Source organism: Piliocolobus tephrosceles, chromosome 16 (assembly GCF_002776525.5).
Source record: "Piliocolobus tephrosceles isolate RC106 chromosome 16, ASM277652v3, whole genome shotgun sequence".
Taxonomy (NCBI): Eukaryota; Metazoa; Chordata; class Mammalia; order Primates; family Cercopithecidae; genus Piliocolobus; species Piliocolobus tephrosceles.
In genome coordinates, this window is record NC_045449.1 from 72,616,636 (window position 1) to 72,632,513 (window position 15,878).

Sequence of the window (15,878 nt, forward strand, 5' to 3'; positions counted from 1 at the left end):
CACAAATGATCCACCTGCCTCGGTCTCCCAAAGTGCTGGGATGACAGGCGTGAGCCACTGCACCTGGTCTGCATCCCACATTTGACTCAGAGCTCACTGGCCTTGTTTCTCTGGAGGACACAGGGCGCCCCCTCCCGCTGGACAGGCAAGGCTCCTTGCAGGGGCTGATTCCCATTCTGGAGCTAGAAAGTGGCCGTTCTGAATGTAGGATACAGCCACACGGAGAGAGCCCACGTTCTCTTTGATAATACTGTTTATTGTCCACGGACCGAGCGATTGCTCAAGAATGATACAAAGCATCAGAGACATGCGCAGTCTGCTTGTCAACGTCCAACAACTCGTGTGTGTTCCCAGCACCGGAAGGTGCTTCATATTCCAGCATAAACACAGTGCTCCCCTCCCCCAAAACTCCAAACGAAAACAAAATCAACAGAGCTTTAAATTACGGCAGCAAGTCCAATATTTCTTAATACTTATCAAGCAAAGATTTGAAAATAACTACAATGTAAACTTTATTTTAAATATTTTGAGTTGCTTGCAGGATGAAAATAGGAGAAAAGAGCTGTGCTTAGAACATAACATATAAATTAAACGATGCCAAATGGAGAGCCTTCTTAAACTATATATATATTGCCATTATTTACCGTGAAGGTATTTGAGTGGCTTCCTCTCTCAGCTGCCACCAGGCTCTTCTTAACCTGTTTTGTTTTCTGCTCAGCATGGTTAAAAGACCAACGTGTGTGGATCGAATATAAGGGCCACACCTTTCAGACCGAACCTACTCAAAGATCCTTTACTTTGTAATAATTTGAACCGGAGAACCAAAGACGGGAGACGAATGAAAGCAAAGATGCTCAAAGAACCAAAGGAAAGACCTGAAGGAATCCACCTGCATAGGCCACGCGTTCCGCTCTGGGTCAAATGCTTCCACGATGCAGAAACCTCTTTTTAAAAAAAGTGCAAGTCTAACACCTACCAAGGGTAATAAAAAACACAGCACAGGAATGATTACAGTTGATGTCAAAAACAAACCAAAACATTAAAAAAACAATCAGCAGAAACAGGAGTAAATGTTACATATGATATCACCATACAGGAAGCGAACGGGGGTGGGGTGTTACATGGGTTGGAGGGGTCTGGTGGAGTTGTATATACTGAAATCACATGGACTGGTCCATTATGACATCTTACCAACTTTAGGTCACTGTACAGCATGAAAACGCCCGTGGGGCAGGGGCCGATTCCTGGATACCCTCCCAGTCTGCCCTAGAAAGGGAAGTCATCAAGATCTGTGCTGACCAGGTCCCAATGGGCATGGGGCCTGCATGCCACTTGGGGGTCAGGAGTCTTAACAGGTGTTTTGGGGTTGCCACTGAATAGAACAGGCTAAGGTGGCTTTGGAAGCATTTTGCAGGACCACTCCCAGGCCGAAAAGCTTCAGTTTCATTGCATGTGTATGTTTATATAATGTGCCTATATATCGTCAGTTTATCTTTACAACCCAGGTGGGAGCAAAAGAGATTCTCCTTAGCATTACCGAGAAAGTTCTTCCTATTCTGATCCCCGTATCACTGGCTTCAGGAAACCATGTTTAGGGAACACATAGGTTCCCTAGTTCCCTAGGAAATTTCTTAGCTAGGTCATCTTTGTCATTTGAGAAATACAAGCAGAAGTTGGTATATCTGCAACTCAGGCTCACCTATCATCTGAGAATTCATCTTTAGAAAAAGGATATGTCTCTTAAAACAGGCCCAAGTATCCTGGAGGCTCAGAAAGAAGTGGGAGTGTCACCAAAGCTACCTACCTCCAAAATCCTTCCCTTCCTAGGCTGGACTTCTTACTACACTTAGCTGGCGTCACGTGCAGAAAGCCCTGTGCAGAACGATGGCTGTCAGTCTTTGAGGGAGAGAACACTAAGGCTGGGAGGGCACAGCAAGACCCAGCTTTTTCTGTCCTCAGGATGTGCAGACGGGGAGCACAGCCAGGCCCTGCACACAAGCCCAGATAAAGCAAAGCCGTGCAACTCAATCCAGGTGCCTGGTGCCAGAACGGGCAAGAAGCAATGGCAACCACAGCAGCTCAGGAAGGGACCTTGAGAGCAGCCACCGGCCCCGGACAGCAGCCTCAGGACAGGACCTCACCGATTCCCCCTGCAGGCTGGGGAAGCATGTGGACGGGGGCGTGCAGGAGACCAAAAAGACTCAGCTGAGGCTGGAACGCAGCTCAGCTGGGGTTCCTCGCTCCCATTTCTACAAGGCTCAGAGGGAGGCTCCCACCGGAATTCTGAGGATTAATAGGATTGATGGGGCTCCTTCAAGAATAAGCCGCTGGTTCCAGGCTGTCCCTGGATGTGGGGGGAGCCACAGGTGCTGGGAGCTCATGGTGGGCACTGGGGTGATGGGGGCACTTGCCAGGGGCAGGGAGTGTTACACTAGGGCCAGAGGCATGGAAGCTGCAGAAAACAAGGGCCATGCCCCTCTCAAGATGAAAGGGACCTGGTAGGCCTGCTACACAGTCTTGCAACGACCCTCAAAAGTTTCTGCAAAATGCACATTTCCAGGCCCTGCCCTAACCCGGCTGGGAGATCCCTAAGTGCTGCCTGCTTGGCATCTGTGACGGTGCCAAGGCAGGGACGGGGAGGCAAGCTGCATGTCGCAGCCCTGCCTGCACCCAAGGATCGAAGCCCCAGACACACAGTGCCTGGCAGAGGGAGGATGGGATGAGGACCCTGGACCCACGTCTCCCTCCAGACCCACAACCGTGTCTAAAAGGAGAAGCGGGGAGCAGAACTGTACTAATTTGGACCCATGGGATGAGTGTTTTATTCATGCTGTTTCCAGGAAGGGATGTCAGAGCTGGACCAGTCGAAACCCTTGGAGGCTGTTTTTGCAGTTGGCCACAGGGGTGTTGTAGGCCTGCTTATGGGTCCTCGATGTCGAGAAACTCCTGCTTGGGGGGCGCCGCGCCGCGGTACCACGCGCAGGAGCCGTCGCTTCTCTTGATGCAGGCGAAGAACTTGGCCTGGTGTCCGTTGATGTTCTTCTCTGTGACCCAGTCCATCCAGAGGCACTCGTCCGGGGAGGAGATGTAGCACGGGATCATGGGGCAGCGCGTGATCTGGGGAGGGGCACACAGAGGGGGACGGAGTCAGGGACCCAGGAAGGGGTGGGCAGAGGCTGCTCTGGGGGCATGTCCAGAACCCGGCAATGTGCCTACCTGCGGTGTGCAGGGATGGCAGCCTCTCCCGAGACCCACAGCTCCTGCAGGGGCAGGCGGCTGGCCTGCGAGGGGGTCTTACCTGCAGGGAAGCTGTGCCCCGCCCACCGCTGCCTCCCTCCTGCTGCAGGTGTGCCTCCCTTTGGGGCATCTTCTACCTTCCTGAGCATGAGAGAATGGCCTCGGCTTGGCCCTGCCCTCTGGGGAACCCAGCAACAGTAAAAGGGCCTGGGTTTCCTGGAGACAGATTCCAGCCCAGTGAAAAGGCCGGGAATTGGGAACTGCTCACAAGGCCGAGCCCTGAGGTCATAGGCAACTAGCAAAGGAACCCGAGGCTACAAGAGGATGACCACCGTCACCGCCCCGTGGAGGGAAAAAGGAAGAACTTGCTTTTCATTTCATGCTGGACACAGAGGAGTTTTGCTTGACATATGTGTGGCTGGAGACTATGAGTTCAGAATTCCTGTTCTGAACATGCTGAGAAGGGGCTGGTGGCCGTCAGGAGGGAGGGCAGCCCCAGGCAGCTCCCCAGGGAAGGCCAATCCCCACGGCCTCACCAGAGTCTACTGGTCCCAGACTCGCTGGGAGTGGCCCAGGGTGGCAGGTGCCCGGCACTCAGCAATGCTTCCGGCGGGGAGGGTGGGGATAGGGTGCTAGGAGCCCACAGGGTAGGAGCCAGCCCGGGAGCCCTGGAGGTGGTGACCTCACCTTCCACAGGCACATCTAAGCGTAGCGACTGTGCCTGGCACAACCTCCAGGCTCATTTTAAGAGGAGCAGGTGTTCAGGTGTTCTCAACTCACAGACCCCACGCAGACACCAACCCAGGTGTGAAAATGTCGGGAATGTTGGAAAAAGCATAAGGCCTGCAGTGCCCTGTCACAAGCCACACAAGGGTTTGCACTTCCGCATTTGTAGAAAAGGATCCATGGGACCATATTCTCCCCATACAGCTCCTTTTTCTGGAAGGGGCAAGTAACAGAGCTGAATTCATGCCTTACTCTCAAATCTCCTAGCCTTCCAGACATCCCTCTCCATTTTTTTTTTTTTTTTTTGAGACAGAGTCTCACTCTGTCAACCCAGGCTGGGGTACAGTGGCGCGATCTCGGCTCACTGCAACCTCCACCTCCCACGTTCAAGCCATTCTCGAGCCTCAGCCTCCCAAGTTGCTGGTATCACAGGTGTGTGCCACCTCACCCGGCTAATTTTTGTATTTTTGTAGAGACAGGGTTTCACCATGTTGGCCAGGCTGATCTCCGACTTCTGACCCCAAGTAACCCGCCCATCTCGGCCTCCCAAAATGCTGGGATTACAGGCATAAGCCGTGGCGCCCGGCCTCCAAACAGCCCTTGACAGAGCTGTGTCTCAGGGCTCTCCAGGGACCAGGGGCCAAAGGCTTTGTCCCCAGCCAGACAGCCTCACTCCTGGGATGACTCTGCCTTCTCAGAGCCTGGTCTTAAATCAGAACCCGGGGATTAAGAGGCTCTGGAAAGCCAGGGACCAAAACCCGCACTGTCCATCTGGAGACAGTGGGAGGAGGCGACGCCCCAGCAGAGACGGGACCTGCTTACCTTACACTCGCAGCCCATCTGGTACCTGTGGTTCAGGCTCTTCTTCTGGGTGGTGCTCAGGGTGTCCCAGGGCACGATGAAGTCACAGAGGGTGATGTGCATCTTGCCGTCCCCCTCGGCCTTTCCTGCGGAGAGATGGGATCACCAAGCTCAGGGCGAGGGACAAGTCCTCCTGCCCAGCTCCTCCACCCTGCGCAGGGGTGCTGGGATTTTGCTGTAACAACACTGCACACTGTCTATTCTGAGTTCAAACATAATGGGTGGCCAGGTACGGTGGCTCACTCCCATAATCCCAGCACTTTGGGAGGCTGGGGTAGGTGGCTCCCTTGAAGTCAGGAGTTCAAGACCAGCCTGGCCAACATGATGACACTCCCTCTCTACTAAAATACAAAAAATTAGCCAGGTGTGGTGGCACACGCCTGTAATCACAGCTACTTGGGAGGCTGAGGCAGGAGAATCACTCTTGAACCCCAGAGGCGGAAGTTGCAGTGAGCCGAGATGGCGCCACTGAACTCCAGCCTGGGTGACACAGCAAGACTCCATCTCAAAAAAATAAAAAGTGGAAAAAAAAAAAAAAAGCCATAATGCATGTTCACTGACAGAAACTTAAACGTAGGAAACAATCAAGAAAAAACTTCCCCACTTTCATTACCCACAGCAAACATTTTGATGTATTTCCTTCCAATATTCCAGTATTGATTTTGAGACAGTCTTGCTCTGTCGCTCAGGCCAGAGTGCAATGGTATGATCATAGCACACTGCAGCCTTGACCTCCCGAGCTCAAGTGATCCTCCTGTCTCAGTCTCCCGAATAGCTAGGTGTGAACCACCACACCCTGCTAATTTTTTCTATATTTTTTTTTGTAGAGACAGGGTCTTGCTATGTTACTCAGGCTGGTCTTAAACTTCTGGGCTCAAGTGATACCCTCACCTTGGCCTCCCGAAGTGTTGGGATTACAGGCATGAGCCACCATGCCTGGCCCCAATATTCTTGTAAATTATATTTTATTTTTTAAAAAAGGATAGAGACGATGTTTCACTATGTTGCCCAGGCTGGTCTTGAACTCCAGAGCTCAAGTGATCCTCCCGCTTTGACTTCCCAAAGTGCTGGGATTACAGGTGTGAGCCACTGCGCCTGGCCAATATTCTCTTATATATGCATCTTCACACACAAAACATCGGGCAGTATGTAGATTGTATTGTTCCCTGTTTTGTTTTTCACAAAATATTAATTCACAGGTGTTTCTCCCATTTGAGTTTAAACTTTTAATTCTGCATTTTTCCATTATGAAGAGCCAAAGAATGGAATTTTTGAAAATTAGGAATCTGCTCTGAACTCCCTTCATCAGGCATGATGAGCTGTGGCTCCTTTCTGTACTTCGGGGTCCTGACTCAGCTGCCTCTTTCCTTTGCTGAAGACACTACATTGGCAACAGCCTTGGCGTTTTCCAAGCAGGAGGAAAAGAACAAAGGAGTGTGTTCCAGGGGCGGACAGAACCTAATGACAGCTATGGAAATCATTAAAAAACTCATCCCATAGGCCAGGTGTGGTGGCTCATGCCTGTAATCCCAGCACGTTGGGAGGCCAAGGCAGGCGGATCACTTGAGGTCAGGAGTTCAAGACCAGCCTGGCCAACGTGGTGAGACCCCCCCCCGCCTCTACTAAAAATACAAAAACAACAACAACAACAAAAAAACAGCCAGGCATGGTGATGCATGCCTGTAGTCCCAGCTACTCAGGAGGCTGAGGCAGGAGGACTGCTTGAACCCCGGAGGTGGAGGCTGCAGTGAGCCGAGACTGCAACACTGCACTCCAGCCTGGGCGACAGAGTGAGACTCTGTCTCAAAAAAGAAAATAAACAAAATAAAAACTCACCTGTCAGGCTGGGCACGGTGGCTGATGCCTGTAATCCCAGCACTTTGGGAGGCTGAGGTAGGGACATCACCCAAAGTCAGGAGTTTGAGACCAGCCTGGCCAACATGGTGAAACCCCATCTCTACTATACATACAAAAATTATCTGGGCATGGTGGTGGGTACCTGTAATCCCAGCTACTCGGGAGGCTGAGGCAGGAGAATCACTTGAACCCAGGGGACGGAGGTTACAGCAAGAAGAGGTCATGTCACTACATTCCAGCCTGGGTGACAAGAGCAAAACTCCATCTCAAATAAACACATAAAATAAAATTAAAAAATACAAAAAATTAGCTGGGTGTTGTGGTGGGTGCCTGTAATCCCAACTACTCGGGAGGCTGAGGCAGGAGAATCACTTGAACCCAGGAGGCGGAGCTTGCAGTGAGCTGAGGTCAAGCCACTGCACTCCAGCCTGGGTGACAGAGTAAGACTCTGTTTCAAAAAACAAAAAACAAAAAAACCCAGAAAACAAAAAACACCTCATTCCTTCTGCTACAATAGCACCTTGTGAAGAGACACAGGTGTCACTGATGAGCACCTGCCCCCGGCAGAGACTGACAGGCAATTCCTTGAGAAGCAGAGCCTCAGGCTCTGCCCTAAGCACTTCTGTTTGACAACGTTTCAGCGCATCTGACTTAATGATCTCAGCACAGCGGCAGCCTCAGAGGATCCGCTAATAGAAACGCAGCCCAGCGAAGGACTAACGCAGCTTGCCGACTGCACCCCTATGCCATGGAAATGTGGATGGCTTGCCTGGGACTTCAAGCAGGCACAAGTGGCCTCCATTGTCCTAGGCACGGTGCACTTATTGTGCCAGCTCCCTGGGTTTGAATTCTTATGCTCGCACTTCCTGTTCTAGCTGTTCCTTTACCTTCAGGTCCTTTTCTCCATTTAGACTTATGTGACATTCCAGGTGTGGAACAGGATGAGAAAGCAGAATAACTCCTGTAACATTTATTCCAAATCCTATAACTTCACAAGGTAAATGTTTGGGTGGCCTTAAACAATTCACAACTAGCTGGGCATGGTGGCTCATGCCTGTAATCCCAGCACTTGGGGAGGCCAAGGTGGGCGAATCACTTGAGGTCAGGAGTTCAAGACCAGCCTGGCCAACACAGTGAAACCCCGTCTGTACTAAAAATATAAAAATTAGCTGGGGGTGGTGATGCATGCCTGTAATCCCAGCTACTCAGGAGGCTGAGGCAGGAGAATCGCTTGAACTTGGGAGGTGGCGGTTGCAATGAGCCAAGATCATGCCATTGCACTCCAGCCTGGGCAACAGTGCGAGACTCCGTCTCAAAAGAAAAAATAAATAAATAAACAAAAAACTAGACATATAACTTTCCCCACTAGACCTACAGCTATTTTCTGTGCATTCAGAATAGATCAGTAAGGAGCAAAATAGACAGATGGGAAGGAACCCATTCCTGTATCCCGGTTGATTCTAGCATTTGGTGCCCATACAGGTATACTGCAGCCCCTTCCCCATCCAACCTGGACATCTACCTCTACAGACAGGCTGAAGCTCTATCCTGGCTTCCCAACTTCTATGGTGATTTCCACTGTATGTATCACTTGACCAGCATCAATTCCCACTTTATATTAGATTTGCCTTTCTTCTGCATCTCACTCCTTAATCAGAGAGTAAATATAGAGGGTAAGGGTTGTGTCTTAACCCTTTTGTATCCACAGTTCCCTGCACATAGTAATTGCTCAATAAGTTTACTCATGAGACACACCCGTGCTTGTTCTAATAATTTGCTTCACATTCTGCCTTTTCCTGCCATTTTCTCTTTTGGCCTTTTACCACCAATTCTGGCTTCCTCAAAAGATAAGCAATGGCAGGAAGAAGAGATGAAGTGAAAATTTTATCTTTTCTTTTTTTTTTTGGAGATGGAGTCTCGCTCTGTCAACCAGGCTGGAGTGCAGTGGTGCCATCTCAGCTCACTGGAACCTGCCTCCCAGGTTCAAGCAATTCTCCTGCCTTAGCCTCCCAAGTAATTGGGATTACAGGTGTGCGCCACCATGCGTGGCTAATCTTTGTATTTTTTAGTAGATGCAGGGTTTCACAATGTTGGCTGGGCTGGTCTTGAACTCCTGACTTCAAGTGATCCACCGTGTCCAGCCAAAAAGTTGTGTCTTTTCAATGGTCCTAGTTATTGGGCTAACGTGAACATGGCTGTCATGTATAAATGTTAAGAGAAGGCCGGGTGTGGTGGCTCATGCCTGTAATCCCAGCACTTTGGGAGGCCGAGACAGGTGGATCACGAGGTCAGGAGATGGAGACCATCCTGGCTAACATGGTGAAACCCCATCTCTACTAAAAATACAAAAAATTAGCCAGGCATGCTGGCAGGCGCCTGTAGTCCCAGCTACTCGGGAGGCTGAGGCAGGAGAACGGCGTGAACCTGGGAGGTGGAGCTTGCAGTGAGCCGAGATCTCGCCACTGCACTCCAGCCTGGGCGACAGAGCGAGACTCTGTCTCAAAAAAAAACCAAAAAACAATATTAAGAGAGGCCCCCTCTGGTCTGATTAAGACTTGGTTGGACGTACACACCATGAGCATCTGCCTGTTCTGCTTATGTCTGCCTTGGAGAAAAGCAAGGCATGAGTCTTGGTTACAGAAAACCAGGAATTAAAATTTGTAACGAAGGGTTGTATGTTTATTTTTCCTTTTGGAGAAGAGGAATGTAGAAGAAAATTACAGGGCCAATTCTGTATGAGTCTCCTGGTGCCCGACTCCACGCGTGAGGCTGAGTCATCAGCCCAGGAGGAGGTGGCCTGCTCAGGCCATGCGGGCACTCACCAGCCACAGTCAGCCCGAGCTGAGTGGTTCACTGTGCCCCGTGATTTCTGGTTAGCCCCTGGATCAAGGGGCCTATTCTGACTCGAGGCAAACTGGATCTAGGTTCCTGCCTCAGGAAATAAATGCCACATTCAGTGTGGAGTCATCTGACCAAGGCTGGGAAAGAAGTCAGAAGAGAGAGGCTCCTCTCGCCACGAGGTGAGTCAGCCACTGTGGCCATTAACGGCCCCAGCCCTGCTCCCCCTCCCAGGGAGAGGAGGATGAAGTAATGCAACCTCATTGGTGGAGAAGATACACAGCCAGCTGGCCACTGGGCAGGTCTCACAATCTTTAACTTTGACTTTTAGAAACAGGAAGTCCAAGTGCAGATTTGTTACACGGGTATATTGTGTGCCCCTGAGGTTTGGAAAACGAACGGATCCATCGCCCAGGTAGTGGGCATAGTACCCAATAGGTAGTATTTTTTCAACCCTTACCCGGCTTCCTCCCTCCCACCTCCTTGTATTCCCAGTGTCTCTTGTTCCCATTTTTATGACCATGTGTACCCAATGTTTAGCTCCCACTTGTAAGTGAGAACATGGGACATTTGGTTTTCTGTTTTCGCATTAGTTCCCTTAGGATAATGGTTTCCAGCTGCACTCGTGTGGCCGCAAAGAACATGATTTCCTTCTTTATCACGGCTGTGTAGTATTCCATGGTATATATGCACATTTTCTTTATCTAAGTCACCACTGATGGGCACTTGGGTTGATACCATGTCTTTGCTATTGCAAATAATGTGGTAATGAGCATACGGGTGCAGTGTCATTAAACGATTTATTTTCCTTTGGGTATATACCCAGTAGTGGGATTGCTGGGTCAAATGCTGGTTGCATTCTCAGTTGAGAAATCTCCAAAGTGTGCCCCACAGCAGGTGAACTCATTTACATTCCCACCAACAGCCTCTAAGTGTTCCCTTTACTCCATAGCCTTGCCAACGTTGGTTTTTTTATTTTTTATTTTTTTAGGGGGACAGAGTCTTGCTCTGTCACCCAGGCTGGAGTGCAGTGGCACAATCTCGGCTCACTGCAACCTCCGCCTCCCGGGTTCAAACGATTCTCGTGCCTCAGCCTCCTGAGTAGCTGGGATGACAGGCACCCGCCACCACACCTGGCTAATTTTTTGTATTTTTAGTAGAGACGGGGTTTCATTGTGTTAGCCAGGATGATCTCAATCTCCTGACCCCGCGATCCACTCGCCTCGGCCTCCCAAAGTGCTGGGATTACAGGCGTCAGCCACTGCGCTGGGCTGTTTTTAACTTTTTAACTAAAGCTCTTCAAAATCTTTCAATGTCAGCTTGCTACCAAGGATCCTGCCACAGATCCAGGGAGCAATGCCCTTTCAACAGAGCCTTCACGCTCATTCTGCTACAGGCTACCCTAGCTCTCCTTAGACCTTCAGTGTAATTCTGTATCGACTGACCAGCTTTTCATGCAGTGCTGTGCTACATGCATGGGTCACTGTCAACCCCAATGTAGGAAATAAAATTATCAGCTACCCTTGAGTGAGGCCTGAACAAGATGACCAGCATCTCTGTGATCCTCACTTCTGGTCTCCCACTCCCACTTTCATCCTCTCAACAACCCCTCGTGGGGCAGATACTACTGTCGTCGTTCTGGATCGGCATGGGAGGCACAGACAGGTAAAGTCACTTGGCCAAGGACATTAACGAGTCAGGTGTCAGGGCACACATTCGAACTCGAGCAGGTGTGTTTTCAGAGCCTTCACTTGGGCATCTCGTTGTATTTCCTCACATCTTTTCATGACACTTAGTGGTTGTCTTTTTCTCTTCTAAAATAGAGATAGGGTCCCACCCTGCCACCCAGGCTAGAGTGCAGTGGCGCAGTCCTAGCTCACTGCAGCCTCAAATGCCTGAACTCAAGGGATCTTCCTGCCTCAGCCTCCCAAGTAGCTAGGACTACAAGTGCACATGACCACACCCAGCTCATCCCTCCCTCCCTCCCTTCTTTCCTTCCTTCCTCTCTCCCTCCCTCCCTTCCTCCCTGCCTCCCTCCCAGCCTCCCTTCCTTCCTGCCTTCCTCCCTCCCTTCCTGTTTTGTAGAGATAGGGTCTTGCTATATCATCCAGGCTGATCTTGAACTCCTAACCTCCAGCCATCCTCCTGCCTCAGCCTCCCCAAATGCTAGGATTACAGGTGTGAGCCACTATGGTTGGCCCATTTACTTATTTTCTTTATGCAAGAAACTGTTCGCCCTTGGCACCTTTAGTTCTGTGTCCTCATCAAAACCTCGTGCCTCCTCCTTGAGATACTAAGTAGTGTCTGAGTTTTAAAGTTAATGGAAATGTTAACAATTTGAAAACATACATAGAATTCAACTGAGAAGAGTATTACATATTTTGGAAACTTTAAAATGTATGCACATAAAAAGAAAGAAAATCTGCCAGCCGGGCGCAGCGGCTCACACCTGTAATCTCAGCACTTTGAGAGGCCGAGGTGGGCGGATCACCTGAGGTCAAGAGTTTGAGACCAGCCTGACCAACATGGCGAAATCCCATCTCGACTAAAAAAATACAAAAATTAGCTGGGCGTGGTGGTGTGTGCCTGTAACCTCAGCTACTTGGGAGGCTGAGGCAGGAAAATCGCTTGAACCTGGGGGGTGGAAGTTGCAGTGTGCCAAGATTGCACCACTGCACTCCAGCCTGGGCTTTGTTGCCTCCGTCTCATTCATGAATGAATGAATGAATGAATGAATAAATAAATAAATAAATAAATAAATAAATAAATAAAATCTGATCCGTGCTACAACATGGATGAACTTGAGGACATTATGCTACGTGCAACGCTTCATCTATGGAAGGAGGTATGACTCCACCTGTGCGAGGTGCCTAGAATGGGCAAACTCATGGAGATGAAGTAGAAAGGTGGTTGTCAGGGGCTGGGCAAACAGAGGAATAGGGAATTATGGGTTAATGGGGACAGAGTTTCAGTTTGGGATGATGAAAAACTTCTAGAAACAGATAGTGATAGTTACACAACATTGTGAATGTACTTAATGCCGCCCAGGTGCGGCGGCTCACACCTGTAATCCCAGCACTCTGGGAGGCTGAGGTGGGCAGATCACCCAAGGTCAGGAGTTCAAGACCACCCTGGCTAATGTGGTGAAACCCCATCTCTACTAAAAATTAGGCCAGGCACAGTGGCTCATGCCTGTAATCGCAGCACTTTGGGAGGCTGAGGCGGGCAGATCACCTGAGGTCAGGAGTTGGAGACCAGCCTGACCAACATGGAGAAATCCCATCTCTACTAAAAATACAAAATTAGCCAGGCATGGTGGCGCATGCCTGTCATCCCAGCTACTCGGGAGGTTGAGGCAGGAGAATCGCTTGAACCCAGGAGGTGGAGGTTGTGGTGAGTCAAGACTGCACCATTGCACTCCAGCCTGGGCAACAAGAGCGAAACTCTGTCTAAAAAATAAAAAATTAATTAATTAATTAATTAATTAATTAGCTGGGTGTGGTGTTGGGCACCTGTAATCCCAGCTACTTGAGAGGCTGAGGCAGGAGAATTGCTTGAACCCAGGAGGGAGAGATTGCAGTGACCCAGGATTGTGCCACTGCACTCCAGCCTGGGCGACAGAGTGACTCCATCTCAAACAAAACAGAGAGAGACTCCATCTCAAACAAAAACAAAAACAAGCAGAGAGCCTCAGCATGGGCGAGGATTCAGCCGGGTATGTTTGGAGACCGGTGCTGGCTCAGACCAAGGTCACTTTTGCATCCAAGAGGCCATCTGTGCATGGGATCCCCACCCTTCGTCCCTCTGCAGCTCTGCAGTTTGGCCGGAGAGCCCCTAGAGGGCAGTGTGAGGAAACTGAGCTGGGACTGCTGGGACTTACTTTAAGGGCTGTTCCCTATGGATAGGAAGAAAAAGAGGCTGCAGAAAACTGGAAGTTCCCTGCACCACGGGGGATTCTGTCTCCTTTCTCGTCTCTCTAGATTTTATTTTTCTGATGACAAAAGTAATAAATGCCATAATTGTAAAGGTTTCACAAATACAGGAAAGAACTGAAAATGCAACAGCAGATGCTAACACGCTGGGAAATTTCCTCCCATGCTCTGTTCTGTGCACAGCTGCAACAGCCCCCGAACGCCACACTGCAGACCATCCCTCTGCCACACGCCACTCTGCGTGCTGTGCGGCCACCCCAGCTCTTCTGCCTCCTCTGCGTTTTTCCGAGGGCATTAGTTAGCTGGTAAGATCTTTGCACCACAGGTGATTTTTGTCCGCTTACCCTTCTTCATTTGATTTTATTTTTCTTATTGTAAAAATCATAGATAACACTGGGCATGTAAAATGGTGCAGCTGCTTTAAAAAACGGTCTGGCAGCTCCTCAAATGGTTAAACCTAAAGTCACCCAACCCCTCCCCACCCCCCGCCAATTCCACTGCCAGGGATACACCCAAGAAAAATGAGAACAGGTCCCTGCAAAATCTCACACGCCAATGTTCATTGCAGCATTTGTCACAACTGCCAAACGGTGGCAACAACCCAAATGCCCATGAAATGATGAGAGGATAAACACAATGTGGTCTGTCCATACAATGGAATGCTCAGTCACAGAAAGGAATGGAATTTGGATACACGCTGTAACATGGATGAGCCCTGGAAACACGAAAGAAGCCAGTTACACAGGGTCACACATATTATTCCGTTCCTAGGAAAGCCCAGCACGGACAAATCAATAGGAAGTATACCAGTGGCTGCTTAGGGCTAGGGAAGGGGAAGTGGGGGTTAGGAGGGTAATAGCTCAAGAATACAGGATTACTTTTTGACTGTAGTGATGGTTGCACAACTCTGTGAATATACTAAAACCAGTGAATTGTAGGCCAGGTGCGGTGGCTCATGCCTGCACTCCCAGCACTTTGGAAGGCCAAGGCGGGCAGATCAGCTGAAGTCAGAAGTTCAAGACCAGCCTGGCCAACATGGTGAAACCCCGTATCTACTAAAAATACAAAAATGAGCCAGGCATGGGGGCACACACCTGTAATCCCAGCTACTTGGGAGGCTGAGGCAGGAGAATTGCTTGAACCCGGGAGGCAGAGATTGCAGTGAGTCAAGATGGCGCCACTGCACTCCAGTCGGAGGGATAGAGTGAGACTCTCTCTCCAAAAAAAAAAAAAAAAAAACCACTGAATTGTAGAATTTTTTTTTTTTTTTTAAAACAAGGTCTTGCTCTCACCTAGTCTGGAGCACGGTGGTATGACACTGCAGCCTCAAACTCCCAGGCTTAAGTGATCCTCCCATCTCAGCCTCCTGAGAAGCTGGGACTACAGGCACATGCTACCACACCTGGCTAATTTTTTTAGTTTTTGTAGAGATGGGGTCTCACTATGTTGCCCAGGCTGGTCTCAAACTCCTGGCCTCAATCAATTCTCCCACCTCGGCCTTTCAAAGTGCTGGGATTACAGGCATGGGCCACCATACCTGGCCCGAATTGTACATTTTTAATGGATAAATTGAATAGAGTGTGCCTTATATCTCAATAAAGCTGTTAAAAAAAAATAAGTGCTCATGGCTAAGCACGGTGGCTTGTGCCCGTAATCTCAGCACTTTGGGAGGCTGAGGCAAGTTGGTCATTTGAGGCCAGGAGTTCGAGACCAGCCTGCCCAACATGCTGAAACCCCGTCTCTACCAAAAACCCAAAAATTAGCCAGGCATGGTAGCACACATCTGTAATCCCAGCTACTCGGGTGGCTGACGCACGAGAATCGCTCAGGAGGCAGAGGTTGCTGTGAGCAAAGATTGCACGACTGCATTCCAGCCTGGGCAACAGAGGGAGACTCTCTCGGAATAAGAATAAGAATAAGAATAAGAGTAAGAATAAGAATAAGAGTAAGAGTAAGAGTAAGAATAAGAGTAAGAATAAGAAGTGCTCATAATTAAACATTTTAGGAAGTCTGGAAATGCATCTTAAAAGGGGCGGAAAGTCTCCTATTATCCCCAAGGAGGGGGACAGAAGCGCTGATGACCGAGATACCCAGCAAAGCAGGAGCTGCGAACATGTTAAGGAAGGGAGGGAAGATCTTACCCAAGGGGAGAAAACAGGAGTCTTCCCTGCCCAGCTCACACCCCTGCATCTTCCTCCCTGCAATGACGTGTCCTCCTATCCACAGGCAAGGACACCACCTTCTCCCAGCAGTAAGTCTGTCTAGACCCTTGGACCTGTGAGAGTCTCTTCCTTTTGCACCTTCCAAGCATTCACTCACTATTCACAATTCACAATTCCCCATAAGCAAAATCTGTCTATTTTCTCTGCTTTCTTTTCCAGTCTCCCCAGTCAAAACATCGGTGTACTCCATGATGACAGGAGCCAA

The 15,878-nt window shown here is 49.6% G+C and overlaps 1 protein-coding gene across 1 annotated transcript in view; it reads right to left on the minus strand.

Annotated features, from left to right (window-relative positions):
• Window positions 1-235: 235 nt before the first annotated feature.
• TIMP2 (TIMP metallopeptidase inhibitor 2) overlaps window positions 236-15,878 on the minus strand; it is a 71,306-nt gene continuing 55,663 nt past the window's right edge. Inside the window, exons 4-5 of the mRNA XM_031934304.1 lie at window positions 4,786-4,910; window positions 236-3,117 (exon numbers count right to left, since the gene is read on the minus strand). Of these exons, the coding sequence (XP_031790164.1) occupies window positions 2,920-3,117; window positions 4,786-4,910 (323 nt within the window). The 3' untranslated portion in view covers window positions 236-2,919. The remainder of the gene's footprint in view (window positions 3,118-4,785; window positions 4,911-15,878) is intronic.